Source organism: Plecotus auritus, assembly GCF_963455305.1.
Source record: "Plecotus auritus genome assembly, chromosome: 4".
Classification (NCBI taxonomy): domain Eukaryota; kingdom Metazoa; phylum Chordata; class Mammalia; order Chiroptera; family Vespertilionidae; genus Plecotus; species Plecotus auritus.
Genome location: NC_137775.1, coordinates 3,852,976 through 3,879,581, shown reverse-complemented (window position 1 = coordinate 3,879,581; position 26,606 = coordinate 3,852,976). Strand labels below are relative to the sequence as shown.

Sequence of the window (26,606 nt, the reverse complement as noted above, 5' to 3'; positions counted from 1 at the left end):
GGCTAAACAGGACGACGGTGCGGAGGCAGCTGCCAGTCCTCAGGGCCCTTTCCCTGGGGTTTCAGGAGCAGGCGAGTCCCCTCCGAGGGTCCAGGCCTTTGAACACCTGCATTTCCCACCTTATTTATTCCCCGGATCTTTGTATGTGGGAGACAGTCTGCTGCTCCGGTGTAAAGGATCACGTAGAACCAGAACTTTAAGGCATGTCTAATAGGACCGGGCCCTGGCATTTATCAGCACAACTCAAATTCATGTTACGTCTACTTGGATTCTAACAACCAGGAAGCGCTAGGAAAAGCCCTTGGTTGCAAACCCCTCTGAAGTATCTCATTGGTCTAGAGTTGTGCTTTCTGCGAAACGAAGCCATGTAATCCCTTGAGCATCACCGACGCCGTTGTCCGAGTGTTTGATCAGATTGGCTTCCTGCTCAGGCCAAGGGCAGCGATTGTCTTGTGTACAAATGGCTGTGGGGACAATGAAGAACAGCATGGGTGCGCGTGGATTTATGAGCAGTCAGAAATAATTTTTGAAATCCTGGCATGTGTACACAGGGAGAAAGATGCCTCCCTTCTTCTGGATAGACCACCTCTGGGAAAAGACACGGGCATTCGTGGCTTTGACTCAGACTTGGGTCCATTTGACAAGAGGTGCTGTCGGTCTCCCTGGGAACTACAAGTCCTAGCACCTCATTTCAGGAAAAGGGCCGCAGCCTAGGATGCGCGTTGGCTCCGGGGTCTGCTGACCGCTCCCTGAGCAGGAAAGACGCCGCCGACCCCGAGCTTGGCGACCGCAGGCAGCGAGCCCAGAGCGGACGGGAAGCACCGGCCCCGCGAGTCACACACACGCCTCTGAGTTCTGTGGCCGAGTGTCCGCTCCCTCTGGACACATGTGTGAGCGTGCGTGCACGTGTGTGCTTCTCCTTACCGGCACGTGAGTTAGTTTCGGACTCTGATGGCCGGTTCCCAGCCACGGGACCAGAAGCCAGGCGGGGCGTTTTGAGCAGGAGGGGGTTAATAAAAGCGTTTGCACTGCAGCCTTTGGAGGGGCTAGAGAGCAAGGAGGGGCGGACGGAAGGAGGAGCCTGGGGCCCCTCATCCCTGACCTGGGGGGAGTAGGAACTGGGAGAAGGTAAGGGGGGGAGATGGGAGATACCTGTAATGCTATCAACAAAAAATATATATTTAAAAAGAAATTACACCCTTGGCCATTATTGCAACTGACAGGAAATATTTGTAAGTCAATGTAAAAGGTGCACATGATCCGTGTGTACGTTTTATTCGAGGAGCACGTGAGCAAGCGTATTTGAAGACCCCGGACCGATTGCGAGGCGAGGCCGGGTGTTTGGAGGCTAAGCGTAGCCCCTGTCTTCTGTGTGTTTCCTTGTTCTCCAGTTTGACCTGGTGTGTGCCAATGCCTGGATGCTGGACCTCACACAAGCCATCCTGAACCTGGGCTTCCTGGCCGGAGCCTTCACCTTGGGCTACGCAGCGGACAGGTAGGCCGCGGGGCGACAGCCCCTCCTTCACCGCACCGTGTCCCAGCGGGATGCGTGGGGCTGAGATGTCCACTGTTTGTTAGAGCAATGTTCTTGCTCAGTGCAGCAGGCCAGGGTCATTCCTCTCCTCGTGACCGTCTCTTCTTTCCTTCTTAAACCGCATGTCCTTTCTCCTCGAGCTGCGCAGTGGGGGGCCGCTCCGCGGTGGGAGGGCGTCCAGGGGACCCGGCCCAGCGAGGCGGCGGCTGCACGGGGGCTGGCGGGCGCTGCTGCCACCGCGGAGCCGAGTCTCTGGCGTCCCAACTCCCTGGCGTTTGATTCATTTAGTCGTGGGCAGCCCCTCCCAGGTTTGTTTCATTTAATTAAAAAGAAAAAGACCTGTTTGTTAGTCTACAGATTTAACGCTCTGCAGAGAAAAGGCTTTCAAACCCCTAAGGGGGTCGTATCTACCGATCAGCACCCGCGAGTGGCCCAGGTCACGGCGGGCGCAGTGCGTGCCCGTGGTTCAGATGGTCACGCCTTCTCTTCAGATACGTTCGTGTCCCACACTACGGGTGCTAGCTGCTCTGTTCATGTCTGGCGATTCCTTTATCCCAGTGGTCGGCAAACTGCGGCTCGCGAGCCACATGCGGCTCTTTGGCCCCTTGAGTGTGGCTCTTCCACAAAATACCACGGCCTGGGCGAGTCTATTTTGAAGAAGTGGCGTTAGAAGAAGTTTAAATTTAAAAAATTTGGCTCTCAAAAGAAATTTCAATCGTTGTCCTGTTGGTATTTGGCTCTGTTGACTAATGAGTTTGCCGACCACTGCTTTATCCTAGTTCTGACGACGGAAATGCTTGCATCGGTTTAACCCCACTCTCCAGACCCGCCGGCACAGGGACAGGGCTGACATACCTGGCTTACCAGTGCTCCGGGCACGCCAGCCCGGCCTGGGTGGGACCTTGTGACCACGTTTGCAGTGGGCGGTGCTAAGGGTCCCCCCCGAGACCTGCCCACAGCAACGAATGCGCTAACTCAAGACAGCAAAGCACCCCACACCCTGTGGCCAGTGACGACGTGAGTCTGACCAGACCAGGACGGCAGAACGGCAGCGCCTTTGGTCTCCTGTCCTTCCCTTCGTCCGCTCGGGGGCTCCTCTCGCTGTCCCCCACCACCCTCTCCTGCACACGACTTGCTCCCTGGTCCTCTGTGTCCGGGGCTCTTCCCCGTGGTTTAGGTGTGTTTTCCTGCTGTTCCTACTTCCAGCTCCTTCAATCCATCGTTCCTGTCTTAGCCTCCCCGCTGCAGTGCGTTCTCTCCGGCTGCCTGCGATTTGGAATGGAGTGACGTCTTTTTCGTACGCCCTGCTTTAATTGTGTTGTTGCTCTTCTTAAGTTAAACACTGGGTTTTGCTTCTTCTGCGTGTGTTTCTGGCACCACCCATAAACATGTCTTCACACGGAAGAGCTGGTGATGGTCTAGGCCAGTGGTCGGCAAACTCATTCGTCCACAGAGCCAAATATCAACAGGACGACGATGGAAATTTCTTTGGAGAGCCAAATTTTTTAAACTTAAACTTCTTCTAACGCCACTGCTTCAAAATAGACTCGCCCAGGCCGTGGTATTTTGTGGAAGAGCCACACTCAAGGGGCCAAAGAGCCGCATGTGGCTCGCGAGCCGCGGTTTGCCGACCACGGGTCTAGGGGCCCCGCTGTGTTAGGAGGAGACCTGTTGGTCCTGGGGAGAGGGCAGGCCCATGAATACTTCTGCCTCACCCCCCCCCCCCCCCCCCGCCAACCATCTTTCAGCTCCTCCTCCTCTTTGTAGCCTGGAAGGAAAGGATAGGAAACAAGAGAACAGGCCACACCTGTGTGAGGAGCCGCTGCCGGAGGGGCGGAGAGTGAATTAGACACGGAGGCTACTTCTGCCCCCGCTGATGGAGGCAGGCGAGATGCTCTACCTGTGAGCGTGGCGGGAAGTGCCAGGGAGAATGTCATCAGGTCAAATCTCTTAAAGGCCATTGGCGACAGATTTTCACAGCCGATAGCTCGGCACACCGCCTCGGAACCATTCAGCATCAGGCCGGCAGGGTTTTGGACAGGATCCCCTGCGCCCTTTTCCTGAACTACTTAATCATGTCGTGTACATGGCGACATGGAATACAAAAGGACAACTCAGGTTGGGTTGGACTTCATAAAGAATTTCCACCGTCGAGAAGTAAAACAAGCTAACAGAAAGCCAGAAGCGAGCGAACCGAGCCTTGGCGCGCAGAAGGAACTCACCCACCTCCTGTCCCTCCCCCTCTCCCGGCCGCGGCAGCGCTTACCCCGGCCGTCCTGCATCCCTGCATCGCGGAGCAGAGCACGGCTAAGGCGGTCCGCCCTCTCTCCGCAAACAGGTACGGCCGCATCGTCGTCTACCTGATATCCTGTTTCGGTGTTGGCGTCACCGGCGTGGTGGTGGCGTTCGCACCAAACTTCCCCGTGTTCGTGGTCTTCCGCTTCTTACAAGGCGTGTTTGGAAAGGGGACGTGGATGACCTGCTACGTGATTGGTAAGTCCTGCCACACCCCTGCCTGCCCGGGAGCCAGGGTGGGGTGGGGAGTCCTGCCACACCCCTGCCTGCCTGGGAAACCAGGGTGGGGTGGGGAGTCATGCTACACCCCTGCCTGCCTAGGAAACCAGGGTGGGGTGGGGAGTCATGCTACACCCCTGCCTGCCCGGGAGCCAGGGTGGGGTGGGGAGTCCTGCCACACCCCTGCCTGCCTAGGAAACCAGGGTGGGGTGGGGAGTCCTGCCACACCCCTGCCTGCCTAGGAAACCAGGGTGGGGTGGGGAGTCCTGCCACACCCCTGCCTGCCTAGGAAACCAGGGTGGGGTGGGGAGTCCTGCCACACCCCTGCCTTCCTGGGAAACCAGGGTGGGGTGGGGAGTCCTGCCACACCCCTGCCTTCCTGGGAAACCAGGGTGGGGTGGGGAGTCCTGCCACACCCCTGCCTTCCTGGGAAACCAGGGTGGGGTGGGGAGCCCTGCAGGCTAGCCAGCCTTCCTGCACAGGGTGGTGGCCTCCTGCTGCCAACGGGGGGTGCAGGGCAGGACTCTGCCTCTCTAGGAACTGCAGTGCCCCTTACTCTGGGGGCCAAATGTGGAATGTCACACAATACCGGGGTGACCACTCTCCAGCACTGCCATCCTGTTATCACAGGATTTTTTATTTTTTTTTGCTTTATTAGAGATTCATTTTTATTAAAATGTCAGTAGTTCTTTGAAACATTTTTGGAGAATGTTCCGTGTGTTCCTGTGGTAGAGCTCGAGATGACTCTCCTGTGTTACTCCTTCCGCGTAAGTGGAGAGCGTGGCAGCACGCCGAGTGTGACTGAAGGCGAGGAGCCTTCTGGTTAGGGGACCTTGCTCTCTTCCCTAACTAGAGAGTGTGACTTGCTGGGAATGAAGGAGAGGACGCCATCCCTCCGCTCTTTGCTCATGTTACTGGCAAAGTCCTGGCTGCTGCCGTGGCTCTGTTTCCGGTGACGTCTGGACGGTCCCCTCCTCCGCGAGTCAGTCACGGTGGATGAATGGCCAGGGAGATTGAGGACCCCTCCCGATCCTTGGCTCCCACTCCCTCCTGTAGTCAGTTCCTCCCCAAGCAGAGCCCCCTTTGGAGACCCTCGGAAGGTCTTCTAATGGGCGAGAAAGGGGAGAGAGTGTGAAGAGGGTTGAGAGTGTCGCTGGCTGGGGCAGAAGGGATAACTTTGAAATATGAAGCTTTTTTAAGGAAACCCAAGTCTAGTGAATGTTGAAAGTTGTGGTGTTAGGGCAAGAAGGATGATCAGGATAGACGTAGCCACAGATAGAGACAGATTCGGGGAAGGGGGAAGGCGGGGAAAGGATGCCAGCCACAAGAATCTTCAGTGATTTTTTATGTGTGTGTCCATCTTCGCCCAAGGATATTTTCTCCATTGATGTTTAGAGAGAGTGGAAGGGAAGGAGAGAGACACACAGAGAGAGACACATCGATGTGAGAGAGACATACCGATTGGTTGCGTCCCTCATGTGCCCCGTCCAGGGCTGGTGATAAAACCTGCAGCCGAGGTACATGCGCCCTTGACCCAAATTGAACTGCGACCCTTCAGTCTGCGGGCCGATGCTCTAACCATTGTGCAAACTGGCCAGGACCCGCCCCTCCCCATCCCCAGGGATTTTTAAAGAAATATCACCCACATGACGTGTCCAGCACTGTGGAGAGCGTTATCATTTGAGAGAAACTATTTTGCGGTAGTGAAAAAATGTGTGGAGTCTAATATTCCTAACGAGTCTCCCGAAGAGACGGTGATGGGCATATTTTTAGAGAGCAGTGATAAGGTCTGACCAGTCTATATGTTTATGTTTTCCTAACTACAGTGACTTTCCAAAACAGTCATCATGGAAGCGTTCCTAAATCCGACACTTACATTGTTTGTATTCCCAGACGAGTGCGAGCTGGTGCGAGCGGGGCGGAAAGCCGAGGGTGACTGGGGAGGGGAGCACGGCCCGCTGTCAGGCCGTCCGGGAGCACACGCCGGGGAGGCTGGGGCTGGCGAGCTCCGTGGCCCGCGAGCAGTGCGGGCGATGCGGCAGGTGCAGCCTCTGTCTGTTCGCTCTGGAGCCGATCTGGAGGTTCCCAGACCCCTGTGTTTGTTTCCCTTCAGTGACAGAAATCGTGGGTTCGAAGCAGAGGAGGATTGTGGGGATCGTGATTCAGATGTTTTTCACTCTGGGGATCATCGTCCTCCCGGGAATCGCCTACTTCATCCCCAACTGGCAGGGCATCCAGCTGGCCATCACGCTGCCCAACTTCCTCTTCCTCCTCTATTACTGGTAACATGGCGCTCGTCGTTATTGAAAGCGTGCTTACTCCGTGGCAATGCACACTCTGCGCTTCTAGGGCAGCGTGAACTTGAAAACCGTTCCGGGGTTGTGCTAACATCTCCAGAATGGCAATGGGCGTTGGGAATTTCTAGAGAACTGGAAAATTGATAGAGATTATTTCTTGATTATTTGACTAATAGTTGTTACTCAACTAAATTAATGAAATAGCAAAACACAAATTATATTTTATTTTGTAACCTTCATGAAAGCTATAAGGCAAAAAACCTTCCACACATATCTGCCGTATTTCAACGCAAAATAAATGCAATGAAATTGATTTGCTCCTCTGTATATTCTGTGAAGCAAATTAATATTGCTCAGAAATTCTCTGAGGAATAAGGAAATGTTCAGAGCGTGAGAAACGTCACCAGAAAGCTGCAGGTCTATGCATTTGACTCCTAGTGGAGTGAACCTACTTTAATCATTCCTCTCACTTTAATCCACGGGCAAATCTGCTTGCATAATTTGGGTTTTTCACCGTGTCCCAAATGCTCACTAAATCCCAGCTCTTTCCCATGCATAACGGAGGACGCTGGATTCCAGAGGCACCTGGTCTTACAAGAGCGATGTAATATGTAACTGTGTGTATCATGAGCAAGGATCCCGTTATCGAGTGAGCATCTTTTCCTTCCACGATCAACCTGCAAAGATCATCTGTGTCTTTGAGAATCTTCTAAACTCGAAGATTCTCCTACATTTGCATCGAATGGGAGGACCCATTTTGATAGAGAAACTCGAGTCATAAAAGTCTGGGTTTTGAAATTCCTACTCGTAACTCAGAAATGCTTTCTCCTTCCAGGGCGGTTCCCGAGTCTCCCCGCTGGCTGGTTACTCGGAAGAAAGGAGACGAGGCCTTAAAGATTCTGCGGAGCATTGCCAAGTGCAACGGGAAGTACCTCTCGCCCAGCTACTCGGAGGTACTGATAGCTATCACTAAAACAACCACGGTCAAAGTGGGTGAATTCGTCGCCGATGCGCATGTTACCAAACCTCTAAGTCACGTTCAGTTTGGCTATAAAAAAAGAAAACGGTGGTGAGAATCAGAAGGTGCGTTAAAGCAGAAATGTTTGTGAAGTTTAGTAGCATTGTGTTGAGGTTCACTGGTCCTTTAGTCCACGCTTCCATGGATGCGCCAGGCTGCTTGAATTACTATACTCGGCCTACTGTATAGCCCCATTGTATTGAACCCTTCATTCATCGTCATTGAACAAACTATAAATCTTTTCTGGACATTCAGTTTAGTCCAAAGATTTGTCTTTGCCGTTAGTCTCAGAAGTACTGTGTATGTGAACCAGAGCTTGAACAAGAACGTAATACTTCAGCCTTCGGAAGTACATATGCTGGCTGCCTGCCTTATCCCCCTCCTGCTTCCTCCCTCCCTCCATCTCTCTTTTCCTTCCTTCTTTCTTCTTTGCTTCCTCCAGCTAAGGCTTTTGGGTACCCCTGTATCGCTGCTCTAAGAGAAATTGGGGGGATTAAAGCTCATTACTTGTCTTTAGGAAGGTCTGATGTGCAGCTGAAGACATACATGTGTTTGGAGCACCCCAGAATAATTAGGGGACGGCATATAAAATAATGTGTTTGGAGCACCCCCAGAATAACTAGGGGACAGCATATAAAATAATGTGTTTGGAGCACCCCAGAATAATTAGGGGACAGCATATAAAATAATGTGTTTGGAGCACCCCAGAATAATTAGGGGACAGCATATAAAATAATGTGTTTGGAGCACCCCCAGAATAACTAGGGGACAGCATATGAAATAGGTGACCATGCTGAGCTGCAGAGACTTAAGTGAATGTGGACTAACAGAAGGGTTATTATGAAAAGAATTTAGAGAAGAATTTGGGGAGGATATGAATCTTGGATGCAACCCTTTAAGGACACGAGGTTGCGAACATTGTTCTCTTCATAGCATCCAGTTTGTTTTGATGGAAGCGTTCTGGTGAAACTCGAGGTTTTGTTGGTTTTAGCGCCGCCTCTCCAGCCCCCGGAGCTTGCTCAGATATGTCTGGGTTTCTGCCGTCTCCGCTCGCCCTCACATTAGGCTGCAAGCAGTGGACTCTGTGTTTACGAGGGTTCCAGTGACCAGTTGCCCTGTTGGGAGCAGATTGATGATGGGCCTGAGGCTCACAGATCGTAAAGTACACGGTAGAGAGGAGATATCGTCAGTGTTAGCCACGAAGACCAGTTGATCCCTGTTGCTCTCGGAGCACAGTTAAGCTGGGTATCCCTGCTCAGCTTCTCTCAGTACACGAGCTAGCGGTCTTCACAGCTGGCTCCTATGTGTGATCATTTGTACTCAGTCTTATGAGTCAAATGAATCTTTTTGCTCTCCACTCAGCAGTACCCTGAAGATATTGCACGTGTCGTCCCAAAGCTAAGCCTATGTAAGCGTTAAATCAAGGTTTTGAAAATACACATTCCCCAGGCATGTCCCGTGTTATCAGGAGAATTACTAAGAGGCCAGAGGGTGGTTCCCCGGGGCAGCTGCTGTAACAATCCTGTGAGTGCCCAGTTCAGGCCACTCCCGTGGACCCACTGGCCCGCTTCGAACCCATGCGCACCATAGAGATCACCGCGGCTTGATGCAGAGCGGGCCTAGAGGGTGGCAGCTCCGTGTTCCCCTCGTCACAGAGCCTTGCCGACCTCCCAACCCCAGCCTGTTCCATCGCTGGCACCAGGGGGTCCTGGTTTGCTTTAGGGGTACCGGAGGACTAGCTAACGTGACCCCAGGATGCTCCATACTACAGAAGACACCCTAAACTCACTACACACTGGGACTACTGACCCACTGGCTTTCGTGAAGGGAAGGAAGATACGGGAAATGTGGGAAGTTCAGAAGTAACCAAAGGAAAGCTGATGCCGCACTTTAGTAATTAGTAATGGCTAGCTAATCACAGGCAGGAATTAGTAAAAGGTTATGGTGAAACAGCGGAGAGGCAGCTACAAAAGGGAACCCTCGAATCGACAGGAAATGAGGCTCGGGCACGTTGTCGTAAAGCAGCTTAGATAGTGAGAAGGCCACTCCGTTCGGTGACTCAGATAACTGCTGCCCATGTCCGTGCCTGTGCTTCGCAGTGATGGGTGAGAGCCGTGGTCGGCAAGCTGCGGCTCGCGAGCCACATGCGGCTCTTTGGCCCCTTGAGTGTGGCTCTTCCACAAAATACCACGGCCTGGGCGAGTCTATTTTGAAGAAGTGGCGTTAGAAGAAGTTTAAGTTTTAAAAATGTGGCTCTCCAAAGAAATTTCAATCATTGTCCTGTTGCTATTTGGCTCTGTGGACTAAGGAGTTTGCCGACCACTGGGTTAGAATATTACGTTTTCTGAAATGATAGGGAATCGGTCGGTAGTTACGGCGGATCAACCTCAGGAAACAGTTCACGTGTTGCTTATAGTTTCCAGAGGGATAAGCAAGAAATGACTCAGGTCAAGGTAGCCTTGCAGGATAATCCAAGTAAAGCTTTGTTTGTATGATAAAACTGGTTTTATCTGCTCAGGGGATTTTTAAGGCTGACCTTTTGTCTTTTATTTTAGCAGAAGAAATTGGGGCAATGTTGGATTCGATCCAACATTCAGCCAGGTAGATTATTCTGAGAGTTGGCTGTGCTATAAATCATGCCGGTTGTATTTCACATGGACGTCACTCCGTTCTTGGGGGAATCACCTCTGGCTCTCTGGCTCTCTGGCTCACTGACCCCTCGGCTTTCATTTGCCAAAGTTCCTGGCTGGCCTCTGACTGGTGAAGAGACAGCAGCAGGTAGCCATGCAGGTGATCCGAATGTCAGGCTCTGTGGATAGACCAATAGTGCAACTGTGATTCACAGCAAAGAAAAGCCTCAAATCGAAAACCAGGGCAGCCCAGCTGGCGTGGCTCAGTGGTTGAGCATTGATCCATGAACCAAGAGGTCACCAGTTCGATTCCCAGTTGGGGCACATGCCTGGGTTGCAGGCTTGATCCCCAGTAAGGGTTGTGCAGGAGGCAGCCGATCAATGTTTCTCTCTCACGTTGATGTTTCTCTCCACCCCTCTCCCTTCCTCTTTCTAAAAAAGCAATGAAAACAAGGCAAGTGGATTGAGCTCATAGGAAGTTCTGTAGAAAAATGGGAAAGAATCAAAGGAGGGGTGGAATGTGAAACTAGGTAGTCACCCAACTCGGGAGGAGGATTTGCTTACACACCTGGTTCAGTTGCCAGAGGAAGGTTTAGTGATTCAACACGTTTTCGGTTATCTGGATGACCTCGGATTGTGGTAGATTACATTATTGTTTGAAATATTCACACCCCCCTCCTTTCCATCGCGTGGAAATACTCCCTGGCTCCTTTGATGTTGGGCATGGCGATGGAATTTGCTTAGTTCCCACGGTGGATGGAGTGAATGTCCTGCCCGTTGACCTTGGGCGTGGTCATGTGGTTGCTTTGGCCAATGGTAGGTCATCAGATGTGACGCAGGAGTCTTGAAATGGGCTTGTGTGTTTGGGTTTGACCTCTGCACTTCAGCCGTCTCAGTGAGAAGAATATTCCCAGCTCTCTCACTGGCCCCAGAGGAGACCAAGCTGCTCCAGCAAAGCTTTCCCAAACCTAGATTAGCGGTCTCCCAGCCAACCCCCAAACGTGCGGGCTGAGGGAATGCTCATTCCTTTATGCCGCTAAGGTTGATGTTTGTTAGGCAGCATTATTTATCAATAGTCAACCCGTACATTGACCAAACAGCCATTGAGCAGTAGTTTTGTTTTCATTTTTATAAAGGCTCTTATTTTAGAGATCCTCACCTCTCCCCTACATTCCTCTGCTTCTTGTCTTTGTATGGAATGTGCTAGTGGAAAATTGAATATTACAACTCTAGCTAGCAAAGAGCCTCTAATACTACAGACCTGAATATGTCCATATTTATTAGTGATATTTTGTTGACCCAAAAAATAATAAAGCATGATTGTGATTTCCTTATTTTTATGATATTCCAATACAGTTCATTGTTCATAGCTAATTTACAGATTCTTAAAACGTACGTACAGATGCTGCTCAACTTACAACAGGGTCCTGTCTTGATAAACCCATCATAGGTTGAAAATATCATTCGTCAAAAACGCATTTAAAACATCTAACCTACTGAACATTACCGCTTAGCCTGGCCTACCTTAAATGTGCTCAGAACACTTACATTGCCTTCCAGTTGGGCAAAATCGTTTGACACAAAGCCTGTTTTATAATAAAGTGTTGACTATGTTGTAGTTTATTGTGCGTATCACTTTCGCATCCTCATAAAGTAGAAAAATCTTAAACCATTCATAAGTAGAGGAATGTTTGTACCAGATGTTACACTGGTACTCATTCATAGATAAACATGCTCACGGGCAGTTCCCATGGCGACATGGTTAGGTGACATCATGAACTGACATTTGAGCCCTGTCTGGGTGGCCCAATTGGTTGGAGCATTGTCCCTTACATGAAAATGTTAGGGTTCGATTCCCGTTCAGGACATATACCTAGGTTGCGGGTTCAATCCCTGGTCAGGACAGGTAAGGGAGGCAACCGATCCATGTTTCTCTCTCACATCGATGTTTCTGTCTCTCTCTAAAAAATTCAGTATCCTCAGGTAAAGATTAAAAAATAAGAACGGACATCTGAGCTTTCTGAACCCGAAGGGTTCATCATCAATGTATACGATCCCACTCTGATCTTGTTCCCAAATGGAAAAGAGTCAAACCTCATTAGAGAACGCCAGGCCAGGTTTTAGGTTTCCTTAGTTACCACGGAGACCTCCAACCATGTCGTCGGGACTTAATGAATTGTCACACAAACAACAATACGGACACAGAGAGGGACTTTCCAGCGTGGAATGTCTGTTTCTGACAAAAAGGGGATTTCGGATACATAGTTTCTGTTCTTCCGAAAGAGGAACCGCACCAGGATCCTGGCTTCCAGAAGCCCGGGAAGGCTGGGTGGGATTTTGGTCCCACAGTACACCGTGCTGTCTCTGTCCATGTTGTGTGCAATTATCATCTCAGTCTTGGGACTTGAAAACTGTCTGCATGGAATTTATTTCAAAAGGTCCAGAGAGTCCGGCCGGCATGGCCCAGTGGTTGAGCATCGACCTATGAACCAGGAGGTCACAGTTCGATTCCCGGTCAGGGCACATGCCCGGGTTGCGGGCTCGATCCCCAGTGTGGGGCGTGCAGGAGGCAGCCGATCCATGATCCTCTCTCATCATTGATGTTTCTATCTCTCTCTTCCTCCCCCTTCCTCTCTGAAATCAATAAGAATATATGTATTTTTAAAAGGCCCAGAGAAAGGAAGTTATGCCCCGGGAGTACATGACGTGCTCCAGTGCCGTGTCCGTGTCGAGAGGGGAACGGTGTCGTCTAGAAGATGCTCGGAGACGTGGGGCAGGAGGTCCCTGGGAACTCACGCAGTGCGTTCCCCTCCCAGAGGGCATGCCTTGTCCTGGACGCCACGCAGTGGCTGTCGATTCTGCCAGCAAAGCCTTAAAGTGACACACGAAAGTGACCGCTGTAATGCACATGCCACTGCCCTTTAGACTGTTCTGGAATGCATGAGACTGTCAGGAAAAGGGACGACTTCTGATGCTGCAGTAAAGAACGCCGTGAAAGCAGGCCAGCTGGGCTGGCAATCCCGAGGGCGTGTCCTTCCCCGGCGGGGCGATTAGAGGTTCTTTCTGTGGAAGGACATTCAGGCGAACGCCTCCAGGTCCGCGGACTCTCACTTGGCCCCAAAGGTAGTGAGGGGGGTGTTCCAGAGCATCAGGTGCAATCCCAGTGACGTGTCCCCGAAAGAGTGAGCTCGCAGCCTGGCGGGGCCAAGCTGCCTCGCCCGAGGGGAGCACTTCGAGGGAGGTCCCCTGGAGGGACAGGCCTCTCCCCCCTCAGCCTCACCTTCCAAAACCCTTGAAATCACTGGGCTAGCCCTTCCTCAGAAGCTTAACTCTTTCAGGAAAGCACCCCAGGAGCTGAGGGCGGAGCGCGTGTGACTGTGAGCTCCGTGGTGGCCGCCGTCGGGCCTGGTGTGCGTGACGGTCACTATGAGGAGCTGGAGCTACAGCACCCAGGACCACCGGAGGGCTCAGGAGCTGGCGAGCAGGCTGCCACGCCCTGTTGCCCAGGACGGGGGCTCCTGGCAGGTGGGAGTTTCGGCGCTCCCCTCGAGAGTCGTGGGCACACTGAGACGGGGGGTCGCCCTATGACTAGGTCAGGCCTCACCTTCCTGGCTGTGCTCGGAGGAAGGTGCCAAAGGTCAGCTCTTGCCAGCTTCACCAGCCCCTCCCACGGAAGGTGCCTGCCTGGCTGCCCCAGGGCGGGATCCGGCATTGTCCAGGGTTGGATGCAGGCTGGAGCCCAGGGGCCTGCCAAGCTTCCTCTTTCTCCCTCAACTGCTAGTTTTCTCCCTCCCTCCCTCCCTCCCTCCTCCCCTCCCTCCCTCCCTCCTCCCCTCCCTCCCTCCCTCCCTCCCTTCCTCCCTCCCTCCCTCCCTTCCTCCCTCCCTCCCTCCCTTCCTCCCTCCCTTCCTCCCTCCCTCCCTCCATCTCTCCTTCCCTCCCTCCCTCCCTCCCTTCCTCCCTCCCTCCCTCCATCTCTCCTTCCCTCCCTCCCTCCCTCCCTCCCTCCTTCCATCCCTCCCTCCTTCCATCCCTCCCTCCCTTCTTCCCTCCTTCCCTCCCTCCCTCCCTCCCTCCATCCCTCCTTCCTTCCCTCCCTCCCTCCCTCCCTCTCTCCTCCCCTTTCTTTCACACTTTTACAGCCTTTATTTAAAGTGATATTTCACTTTTTAAAACCACTTTATTGCTGTGTGTTTGGCCTCTGAGAACGTGCGTATTTAACGTACTCAGCTCACTCAGACCCCCTTCCCACTTCGTCCTCACTCTGGCTCTCAACCTCGGCCTGCTTGACTGGGGCCTGGCCCCGCCCGTCTTCTGCCTGTTCTTTCTCCCCAAAGTAGGACCCCACAGCCTGTGTCTTCTCTCATTCCTTGCCCCAAAGCTCAGTCCTGCGCCCTCTTTCTCGATGATGGTGCCATTCTCCAGGGGGGTCCCAGGCCATAGAGGGCAGGGCCAGCCCAGAGAAGACGGGAGGGTGTCCTGGCGGAACGGTCCCTCCTCTCATCTTCCCTCCTCCCCTCCCTCTTTCCCCCCCCCGCCCCCCCCCCCACCGCCGCACTCCCTGCTCTGAGACTGGAGGCGCCACCAACCCCACAGGCAAGGCCAAGGGCTTTGACACAGGGCCGAGCTCCAAGCCCTGCCTAGTGACCTTCAGGGTCACTTCATTCGTCTTTAATTAGTTACATAACCGGGGTCCTGGGCTCCCCCTCTTTCCTTCTTAAAGGCTGACCCTTGCCCTGCAGGGCCGGGGCCTCCCTGCCTCCTGTCCTGGCCCGAGTCCCGGGGGCATTACACACACAGTCCAGTGAACACCTGAAAGGAACAGGCCTGCAGGACAAGCTGCTGCTCCGGGCTCTGTCCTGTGGGAGGGCAAGCCCCCGCTTCCATTGTCTGAGCTCTGTCATCAGCTGTCACCGGAGGTGGCTTTTGCGCTCCTGGCCTTTGCCGAGAGAGCGCGGCCCCCGCCTGCGCTGTGTGTGCAAGAAAGGAAGGCAGTCGGCTTTCTCAAGTGCTTTCTTCTGTGCCTTCCCTCCCCTGCCTGTGCTGTTGGCCACACCGGCTTGTGCGGCCCAAATTACTGCGCTTCCCTGCGGTGCGTGAATGAGGAAACACCAGCTCTTTTGAATGAATGAGAACATACTAGCTCTTTGTGGGAGCCGTCCCCGCTCTGGAGGCGACGGGGGGCCGGCTTCCAGAGCCCTGTGTCCAGCTCGCGGGCGTTACTCCTGGTCCAGGGCGGCTGTTACCATGACAACACTGCCCCCTGGGTCCCCCACCCGCCAGGAAATGGCCTTTCTTCATGAAGTCATCTCACCAGGAGACATGGGCTGGGAGCCAGGGAAAGCATGTGCGTTCCCCAGGGGGACACAGATGCGCTCCTGTCGACAGAGCAGGAGGAAATGCTAAACAGTAAGAGAGGAAACGTGCGGAGAGCCGCCTCTTTCAGCTCGAGGTCCCACCCAGGAAGACGGTGTGAAAGGCACCAGGGGCTAGATGTGCATGGGCTGTCAGGGGTGGGCAAACTTTTTGACTCGAGGGCCACCATGGGTTCTTAAACTGGACCGGAGGGCCGGAACAAAAGCATGGATGGAGTGTTTGTGTGAACTAATATAAATTCAAAGTAAAGGAGCGGAGGGGAGAGCAAGAGAACCGGATAGAACAGCCGGATCCGGCCCGCGGGCTGTAGTTTGCCCACGGCTGGGCTAGATCCTCCTTCCCTGGAAAAAATAAAATAAAGTCCGGCCGCTGGCTCAGGGGTTGAGCATCGACCTAGGAACCAGGAGGTCAGGGTTCCATTCCCAGACAGGGCACAGGCCCGGGCTGTGGGCTCCATCCCCAGGAGGGGGCGTGCAGGAGGCAGGCGATCCATGATTCTCTCTCATCATGGATGTTTCTGCCTCTTTCCCTCTCCCTTCCTCCTGAAATCAGTGAAAACATATTTAAAAATGAACGTGCAGCGATGTCTGGCAGAGGCTGGGGGATGCTTCCATAGCAACGCTGCTTCGTGTGGACAGGTACAAGCAGGAGGAGGCCCCGGGACCGGCCCCGTCCTGGCTAGATGGGTAGGTTTGGAGCCTGCACGGTTTTCTCTTCTCGTTGAATCTGGCGCTATTGGAGGAAGGGAGTGGAGTTGAATGCACAGCAAAGGGGCCTGACGGGGCGGCCTTTCTCCTCCCAATAGTGATGCGCCTTTGCTGTGGTGGCTGAGGGAAGCCAGCCTTCCAGGCCGGAGAAGTCTCATAACCTTCAGGAGAAGTTAGGAAGTTGGGGGAAACCTACGCTGGCCTGCGCCCCGGACACTTCTTCTGCTGGAGGAAACGTTTGTGTAAAAGCTACGTTTGTCATCATCCCTAGCACTGGGCAGGAGGGTGGCCGGGGCGGGGGGGGGGGGGGAACCCCGTTGAGCAGATTGTCACGTTATCGCTAACACACTGCTGTCACAGCAGCTGTCACCTCAGCCCTGGAGTTGAAGGAGGAATCACGTGGCAGTCTGTCCCAATAGTCCCTGGGGACCAGGGAGTCACTGCAAAAGTGCACAAGCCATTTGCATCCCAGGCTTACGTCTTGGAAAAACGTGTGCTGGTTTTTCTTTCATCTTCACCCAAGGACATGTTCATTTGATTTTTATAGAGAGGGTTAGGGAGAAAGAGAGAGAGAGAAACATTGACGTGGGAGAGATACATCAATCAGTTGCCTCCAGTATGCACCCTGACGGGGGATCAAACCCGCAAACCCAGGTATGTGCCCTCACCGGGAATCGAACCCGCGACCTTTCGGTGCATGGGGTGATACTCCAGCCAACTGAGCCACATCAGCCACGGCAAAATATGTACTATGTTTTTCAGATGAAGGTAGATGCAGTTGTATTAATAATGACTAATGAGTTGAAAGGTGTTAAGTTCATAGTAAATTTGTGTCGTCATGTGGCCTCCGTGAACAGAAGCTGAAAGCGCAATTCCTGTCAGGTGGCAACCATTAAACTCTTTGACATCAACCAGACGTCCTTATGCTCCAAGAGGAGGAGTCCTGGATTTATACGCACCAATAAGTGTAAACTCGGCCATCTGCCGGACAGCTGTTGCCTGAGCTCGGAGTTGGGGTCATGCGATGGTCTCAGGGAAAGCCGAGGCCCCAGAGAGTCTTGACACACACACAGGATTCTTGACAACAACTTCCAAGATTCATTCATTCTGTTTGATTCAATAATACGCATGCACGTCCGTGACATTCTGCCCTCTCACCGGCCTTCAGGACAAGTTCTACACGTCAGGCAGGAGGAGTTGAGCAACGTGGTTACACTCGCCTCACTGTCTCTCAAAGGTGAACCCTGGTTTCTTTGCTGCTTACGTTTCAGAGCCAACACCCCCCCCCCGCCCCCGCCCTGATAGCTGAGGTCTTGAGGAAGGCGGGTGGTGGAAGGGGGGAAGGGGGCGTGTTGAACGAGTGCTCAGCTCGGTCATCTCTATGGCACAGTGCAGTGAGTTCAAGCACTTGCCCTCGCGTGCTGATGGGTGTGGAGTCATCCAGCTGCCGCACTTCCCTTTAGACCTCACCTAGGCTCCCCTCGCTAAAGACGGTTCCAGATCCAGTCTGCAAGCTGGAACACTCCGCGTGCTGTACGTACACGGCTTCTCTGGCATCAGCTGGGGACAGACTGTTCGGGGCCAATGGGGTGAAATATCGGAGCCGGTGCACGCGGTGGCTCTTCCCGTCTCCTTTCTCGCCACAGTTCTGTGGTCGGCACACTTTGTTTTCGGAAACTAACCAGCCAGCTCCTCAGCTCAGCCAGCCGGTTAGCCCTCACTGCGGTGCGCGTGCTTTCCACACTGCAAGCTGAACTACCGAACGTTCCCTCTGGTCGCCGCGTGTTTGGAAAAGCCATTTACATGTAACTGGGGAGAGGCTGTCCCAGAAGCAGAGCCGTGTTGATCCACACAACGCAGCAGGAAAGCATCGCCATTGGCTCATGTTTTTAGTCAGCAAACAGTTACTGAGCACTGTGTTCAAAACACCCACTTTTTATTATATTATTTTTATTTATTTATTTACTTTTTAAAAAACATATATTTTATTGACTTTTTACAAAGAGAAAGGGTGAGGGATAGAGAGCTAGAAACATCGATGAGAGAGAAACATCGATCAGCTGCCTCCTGCACACCTCCTACTGGGGATGTGCCCGCAACCAAGGTACGTGCCCTTGTCCGGATTTGAACCCAGGACCCTTCAGTCTGCAGGCCGACGCTCTATCCACTGAGCCAAACCGGTCAGGGCAAAACACCCACTTTTTAAACCACCCCTGCATAGTGGTCACCTTCACAGCTGTCTCCCCACATGCAGTCCACATGCCGTGTTTCCCCCGTCTCTCCGGGACAGCTTTCTCTTGTTCTCTCTGAGCTGTTCCGTCTCCCGTTACTAACAGTGCCTTCCCAGGGGTGGGCAAACTTTTTGACTCGAGGGCCACAATGGGTTCTTAAACTGGACCGGAGGGCCAGAACAAAAGCATGGATGGAGTGTTTGTGTGAACTCATATAAATTCAAAGTAAAGGAGCGGAGTGCAGTGAGTTCAAGCACTTGCCCTCGGATAGAACAGCCGGATCCGGCCCGCGGGCCGTAGTTTGCCCATGGCTGGACTAGACTCCCTTTCACCATGTGGATACGCTTCGTAGAAGTAAATATAAATTTCCCTCGCATTTGAAGTTGAAGAACAGCTCCAATCTTAGGTGTCGTGCTTGGAAATCACTTCGGTGTGTTTTCATTTTGACTGTGTTTGATTATAAATAGGAAGAGATTCTGGTTGGCTATCGGTCAGTCCGCCTGTTAATCATGGGAACGAATCCGTGTCTGGTTTCACCCACGTCCCCCCGGAACCGCTCTGAGGTCCCCTGGAGGGCGATGCCCACGAGTGGGACTGCTGGGCCCGGGATGCCCGCTAGCTCAGAGCCCTAACGAGGCCACACGGCTTTCTGTCTGCATCGCTGCGTGTCCCCTTTGCCCACTCCTCTTGGGTTCTTTGCAGCTTCTGATTTTGCGCTGCCTCCCACATGTTTTCGGCTGCACGTCTCTGGTTCTCAGGGCGAGTCAGCACGTCTTTGCGCCTGGGACTTTGCTATTTGGGTTCTTCCTCGTGGGTGGCCACCCGTGCCCTCGCCCGTGTGTATTGGATTTCCTGGACTTGGGTTTATTGAATTAGCTCTGTCCCCTCCCAGGTATAGGATCTCCTCTGATACTGCACACATCCCCTTGTTGGTTTCAGACGTGGCAAGCATCTTCCCTCCAATGTTAACTACCCAGTAACGTTGCCTATCTTATTTAATTGGCCCCAAATCCTTAAACTGACCTGATAACGTCAAATCAGTGTGTATTGTCGCCTGTTGACTGTTTTATGGGTTTTGTGTAAGTGACCTCTGGCGCCCAAGATCACAGCGATTCTGCTATGAGCTTCGGGCTCTAACTGTCACGCTCAGGACTCATTTAGGTCCCCATCACCTTTAGTCCCTCTGGAGTGCACCCCGTTCTGAGCATGAGGGAGGGACCCACCTTTATTCGTCTCACTCCTGACTCAGTTTCTGAGCACCATCTAATAAGCAGATTCATCACGTATCCCATTTCTGAGTCTAAATTAGTTCACCACCTAGAACCTGTGGACTGTGTTCAAGGAACCTAACGATCAGTAGCTGAAACACAGACTCTGGGCCAGGGGTGGGCAAACTTTTTGACTCGAGGGCCACAATGGGTTCTTAAACTGGACCGGAGGGCCGGAACAAAAGCATGGATGGAGTGTTTGTGTGAACTAATATAAATTCAAAGTAAAGGAGCAGAGGGGAGAGCAAGAGAACCCTCCACTCTTTCGGCTCCGCGGGCCTGATAGAACAACCGAACGGGCTGGATCCGGCCCATGGGCCGTAGTTTGCCCACGGCTGCTCTGGGCTGTGATGAGGGACAGATTGCCTGTGGTACGGGTGAAGGCAGCTTACCTGTGCCGCCCCAGTGGCTGCAGAAACAGGCAATAAGCCACCTGGAGCATTCAGAGCTCAGATTCATATACAACCACTAACCAGGCGTCTTCACACCCTTGCCATAAAAGAGGAATATATTTTTGCTAGTAAGCACCCCAAATCCTTACCCTCTCAAGCACACTTCCTGATTCTGGACTTTGTTCTCTAACTGGTCATCTCTGAAATAAAATGGAAGTACTATTCAAAGCCTGAACATCAGGCCCGGCTGATGTGGCTCAGTGGTTGGACCAGGAGGTCAAGGTTTATTCCCTGTCAGGGCACGTGCCCAGGTGGCAGGCTGGTTCCCAGTAGGGGGTGGGCAGGAGGCGGATGATCAGTGATTCTCTCTTACCATTGATGTTTCTATCTCTCCCTCTTCTTTTCTCTCTGAAATCAATTTAAATAATGTATCTATATATATAAAAGGCTAAGTGTCCGTCCATCCGACTGGTAGCTATGACACGCACTGACCACCAGGGGGCAGACGCTCAACACAGGAGCTGCCATGATGCGCACTGGCCATTTAAAAATAAACGGCATGGCAGACCTGGCACTGATAAACCAACACTCGGCTTCCCCTAAGTGGGACACAGGCCCCGCCACCACCCTGGAGCGACACCCCACCAAATTGCAGCCAACGCTGCCAAGACCCCATGGCTCAAAATGGGGCCCACAGCCCAGCCCAGCCCAGAAACGGTGGCTGTGGGTGCCGGGTAATGACATCACATAGCAACGCCTGGCTTCCTCTCCCTAGCAACTAGCCTCCTTGGAGTTTCTTCAGCCCAGGAACATGACTTGCTTTATAGCCAGGTGCAAACATTTTACACTTTAGCCAAATGTTTGTGAAGCATTTTCCCGTACCTCATCTCATTTGATCCTCACAGAAGTCCTGGAGTAGATAGATAGGAGACTCATATTTTCTTTTCATTAGCAAGACATGAATAGCACTATTAAAATATTTCTTCTAATTAATTTCCTTTCAATGTGCATGAATCTGTGCTCCAGGATACTAGTGTGTGTGTGTGTGTGTATACTAAAAGCCTGAATGTTCCCCTAAGATAATCAAATGTTTCTTCTTAAAAAATGAGAATTCGTCTCTGAGACAAAGCCTGCCCTCCGTACCTCTCAAATGGAGGTGATGTGTTTGAGCACACATCATAAATGTGAAAAGAGACCATGATTTTCAGACCCTCCCATACCTTCATTAGATCCGACTTGGGGCTGAAATTTGCTTTGTTAACTTTTCCATTCCGTGGGCCCGGCATACGCTCTTAGCTCCCAGCTTCGGCCGGCCTCCGGTGTCCTATTTCTGGTCCATGTCTGTGGTAAAGTGTGAGTGCCTGTTCGCTTTAAATGCAGGAGAGCTCGCCCTCATTTTCTTTTAGGAGTTTCACTGGGGTGATCTCATCCAAAGGACTTACTAATGCTCAGAAACAGACAAAATCACAAAAACTGCAATTTTCCCAAGTTTCAATCAAGTCGTCTTAGTTCAGTTACTTCAAAAGAGAACCTCCGTACTCAGCATAATACATTCCTATCAAGAAACAGGTGTGGACCAGAGGGTTTTACAATAAACCTGAGGACCTACAGTCTTTCTCCCTCAGGCTAAGCTGGGCGTCCGTGTAACAACAAAGGGTTGACTCCTGTCAGTGCCACGTGGCTGGGGTGGGCGCCTCCCTGTAGCGGGGACTGTCTGCACCCCCACTGCCCGGACCCCGCCGAACAGCAGAGCCCGAGAGTCTTGCTGCAGCAATTAAATGCTCACAACCTCTTGGCAGATTCGGGCGGGGGGGGGGGGGTGGCCCCACCCAGTCACCGGGGGACCGAGAAGTGCAATCCTATCACACCCCGGTAATGGGGTGGGAACCAAAAGTATTTGGTAAACAGTGCTAATGAGCCCCATCCAGATCTCTTTTAAAAGAAAAAAAAAAACCGTTAAGAATACAGGTTTCCGTTTTCAAGACACTGACTTGGGAAGATAAATGCTTTTCAATTCAAGTGATGATTGCAAAAGAGAAGTGTCGCCTTTATACCTGGTTTAAAAAAAGTAATACTTTGATGAAAGCATAAGTAAATTAAAGCTCGTATGGAAAAATAAACGCAGACCCGTTTCCCAGTCAGAGGTCACACCGCGGGCGCTGGGAGCAGAAGGAAGACGGTGCCCGGGGACAGAGCTGGCGGGGCCCGTGGACACCAGGCCCCGCAGGGCAGCCCGGTCGCTCCGGGGCACGGCCAGCATCTGGGGCCAGCTCAGGGCAGGGGTTTACCAGGGGTGGGCATACTTTTTGACTCGAGGGCCACCATGGGTTCTTAAACTGGACCGGAGGGCCGGAACAAAAGCATGGATGGAGTGTTTGTGTGAACTAATACAAATTCAAAGTAAAGGAGCGGAGGGGAGAGCAAGAGAACCGGATAGAACAGCCGGATCCGGCCCGCGGGCCGTAGTTTGCCCACGGCTGGTTTAGACAGACACCCGGGAAGCTAGATGCCTATGAGCCCAGCCGGTGAGGAGGCCGGGGCTGTGCCGGAGACATGGCCACCTGCTGAAGGGGAAGAGAAGAGGGGCCGGAACGCAGGAGGCAGCGGCCCCAGCCTGCCCACTCTAGGAGGTGCCGCCCTGGACTCGCCCTCCCGTGGCCCTGGCCCCGGTGTGAGAGGCCTGGGGTGCCCCTGGCCGTCCTTGGCCTGTCCAGAACGGGCTGCCAACCCTGCTGGGCCAGGCGGAAAGACACCGTGGGCGTTCCTGGGGAAGTTCGGTGCCTGTTACTGGAATCCGGAGGGCACCTGGCTGCCTGGAAGAGGCGGAGCTGGCAGGCCTGGGGGCAAACATTCCGCCCCAAGGAGAAGGCCGGCTGGGGGTACGGGGGTGTTCCTCATCACGTTAAAGACTGTCTTATAAGACCGTTTCTGCCACCCCCGGGAGACTACAGGGACTGGTGCTAAGGGTTTGATGGGTGGAGGACAGGTTCCCCACGATCTGAACACTCACCAGAGCCGTGAAACCTTTCTGAAGCCAGAGGGGCGTCAGGAAGAAGCCATTACGTTGGGACCCATCTTGCTAACGGTGCACAGAATGAAGGAGACACAGTGCAGATGCTCACACAGCCAAGCTCCGGAGGCCGAGGCCGAGGTGCTGAGTGAGGTCCCGGGAAGGAGCGTGGGGGGCCCCCCTCCCTCACTGCGGGTGCTGCTGCCTCTGTAATGACTTGTGCAAAAACACACTGAATGCTATTTTCACCTTTTCTCATAAAAGTGAAAATCCTCTTCGGATTGCCGTAGGTTCACGAAACAGGCCCTGATGTGGGTCTTAGAAGCGCAGTGGTGCACGGTGGGGCCTATCTGTAGGCCGTTACGGTGTTTACACTGAGGGGCCCGATTATGATGATCTCTGAACGCATAATAATCTGGCCACTCAGTGTGTGTGTATATATATATATATTTAGAGGCCTGGTGCATGAATTCGTGCATGGGTGGGGTCCGGCCAGCCTGGCCAGGCGCAGGGGACATGGTCGGTTGGCCAGCCTGCCTGCTGGTCGAACTCCTGGTCGAGGGGACAGTTTGCATATGAGCCTTTTATTAAATAGGATCTACACTGAGTGGCCAGATTATTATGCGTTCAGAGATCATCACAATCTGGCCACTCAGTGTATCTGTGAGGGGCCAGACTACTGGCTGTCACTCACTTGCTCTCGCTTTTGCTCCCCCTTCAAAAAACCCCGTCTCACCAGTGAGGTCTGCTCGCTGCCCACAGACCCCCAGGCTGTGGATTGACCATGGCTCTGTGGCTCGAGGCCTGGGCGTCCCCTCAGGTTGGATGGCCAGAGCTTCTCTGTGTCGCCAATGAGCACTGACACCGCTCAGCGCTCTCGGGAGTTCGGGATGTGTTGACTCCAATCCATTCGCAGCAAATTTTCATGTTTCCCCCAAGTTCCGAGTCTGTGGGCTGAGAGTTTTATTTTATTTTGTTGGTTTTTTTAAAAATACATTTTTATTGATTTCAGAGAGGAAGGGAGAGGGAGAGAAAGAGATAGAAACATCAACCAAGAGAGAATCATTGATCGGCTGCCTCCTGCACGCCCCCTACTCCCGATTGAGCCTGCAACCCGGGCATGTGCCCTTGACCTCCTGGTTCATAAGTTGATGCTCAACCACCGAGCCATGCCAGGCGGGCTCGGCTGAGAGTTTTAGAACTCAGAGCTCGTGTTCTTCTTTTTTCTTCTATGTTAACCTCTCCCTAAACCCTTTCAGGTTTGTTTTTTAAGAAATAAATGTTCCAACACGTGACCCCCAGCTGCCACCGCTGACCTTTGCTAGTATTGAGGCTTCCCTTCGGTTCCCTCCTGGGACCCCTGATGGAGGCCTTGTGCTGCTCCGGGCAGCGTGCCCGGTGGGGAGGGGGTGGGGCAGGGCGCCCACAGGCCAGCGCCCAGGGATGGAGTAAAAGTCCTCTCTGCAGAGATCTCTCCTAACGAAGGAGCTGGCTGGGCCCAAGGTCGTGCCACCCGCTCTGACAATGCAGCAGCCGCGTGCCACCCTGCAGCCCTGAGCTGTGGCTCCTGGGAGCTGAGCTGTGCCAACCACATAGGAGGTTTCAAAGGCTCCATGGAACGTAAGCATGGAACCCATTGTAGCAATAATGCCATGTGGACCACATGTTGACATGATAATATTTTGGATATATTGGATTAAATCCACTTAATCCATATTAAAATTAATTTAGCATGCTTTCTAACCTATTTTTTAAATTCTGGAAAATTTTACATGTGAGTGGCTCACGTTATATTTTGCTTGGACAACACTAACCTAGGTGCCAGGGTTTACTTTTAACCACTTACTAAGCATCAGACACTCATGATCATTTTGATAGTGGCTACTTCTTTTTTTTAAAATATATTTTTATTGATTTCAGAGAGGAAAGGAGAGGGAGAAATAGAAACATCAATGATGAGAGAGAATCATTGATCGGCTGCCTCCTGCACGCCCCCTACTGGGGATCAAGTCTGCAACCCAGGCATATGCCCTTGACCGGAATCAAACCTGGATCCTTCAGTCCACAGGCCGACGCTCTATCCACGAAGCCACGCCAGCACTGTGGCTAGTTCTTTATCATCTGAGCTCTTAAATGATAAATGTTATATCTATTTTTGTGTTAAAGTATAAAGAGGTTTGTAAAAGTTCCCAAGGTACCATGGGTAATTTGGCCAATTCTCTTTAAGGGTGACAGGCGGCACTGTTGCCGCCCAGAAGCTGGCCAGAGCGCGGTGGTGCCCAGTGCCCACTGCTGGGCCCGCGGCTGCGGGCTCGTGCCTGACTGAGGGGCCGACCAGGAGGAGGAGGTGGGGACTCAGTGCACCCCAGTCCCGTGCGCTCCCAGCCCTGCCCCGTCTCCACCCCCCATGCTTGTATGGAAGACCCTGGTAGTCTAACCCCAGGGAGCTCCTGTCCTCCAAGCCAGTGGGCCCCAAATCCCAAGTGATATGGCATTTCCAAAGAATTCTCAGAGATTCTAAACTTCTAGGGAGCAGAGGCTGGGGGGAAAGTGGGGAACGAACTAAACTACCGGTGAGGCCGAGAACAGACACGCTCCCCCTCAGCAGCCTTCACCTTTTCCTGTGAAACATGGGACGGATGGAAAACCCGCATGTTGAGAGCAACCCCAGGACACTGCGGGCCGGCCATCCAGCCCCCTGCCCAGTCCTCTCCCTGCCCGGGGAAGGCCCCGCGGATTCTTCCCTCTTAGTACCTGGTAATCGTCAAAATTCTACTGCAGGGCGTGAACGGAGGCGCATAGAGTTAAGAAACAGACTCATAGATGCAGAGAACGGACTGACAGCTGTCGAGGGGGCGGGGAGGCTGGGTGAAGGGATTAACCATAAGAACCCCCAAACTCAAAGACACAGACAGCAAGGTGGCGATTACCAGAGGAAAGGGGGCGGGGGCAGGTAGGAGAGCATACAGAGAGGGTAAACGGTGATGGAGGAGACTTGACTTCGGGCTTAGCGAGTGAACACATAATACAATATACAGACGATGTATGATAGAACTGTATGCTAAACCTGTATAACTTCATTAACCAGTGCCACCCCAATAAATGCAACAGCATATTTTTAAAGTGAAAAAAGAAGCAACGTTCCGAGGGAAACAGCATGTCTCTGGCCTGACCTCAGTGGGTTGTCTTTTGTCACCAGAACCCTGCCCCCATGGGGAGCACCCTCGCTGTGACAGATCACCGTTTATGGCGTCTTTCTCTTCCTTGGCAGTTTTAATTAAAATGTCAACTTGGAGAAATGTCTCACAAAGGCCCTGGGAGGACGTGTAAACAGAGCAGCATTTGTCAGGGGGAGATGAGGGAAGCTCGTTTAGCATGGGGAACTTCACTGTTGACATAAGACAAAAGTCTTGGCAGAACCAAGGCTGTTCGGAGACCGGCAGAGCAAGCAGAAATCAGCTCGGTGAATCGGGAAAAGGGAGCCAGCGTGTGCCGTGGAGCGCGGAGCAAGGCCTTGTTGGACAGGGGCGTTACTAGGCAACCAGCCTCCAAACACACAAATATTGCCCAGAGCATTCCCCGTCTTCCTTTGCTCCACATTGAAGTGGGCACGCACCACTCCGGTGGCA

At 52.8% G+C, this 26,606-nt stretch overlaps 1 protein-coding gene across 4 annotated transcripts in view; it reads left to right on the top strand.

The window, feature by feature from the left end:
- Positions 1 to 26,606, top strand: part of SLC22A3 (solute carrier family 22 member 3) — a 71,351-nt gene that overhangs the window by 25,004 nt on the left and 19,741 nt on the right. For all 4 annotated transcript variants that reach the window (XR_013960336.1, XR_013960337.1, XM_080663619.1 and 1 more), the window contains exons 2-5: positions 1,392 to 1,495; positions 3,873 to 4,027; positions 6,162 to 6,330; positions 7,181 to 7,298. Coding sequence is in view for 2 of the 4 variants with exons in the window: in XM_080663619.1 (XP_080519745.1) it covers positions 1,392 to 1,495; positions 3,873 to 4,027; positions 6,162 to 6,330; positions 7,181 to 7,298 (546 nt within the window). In the remaining 2 variants the exon portion in view is untranslated. The remainder of the gene's footprint in view (positions 1 to 1,391; positions 1,496 to 3,872; positions 4,028 to 6,161; positions 6,331 to 7,180; positions 7,299 to 26,606) is intronic.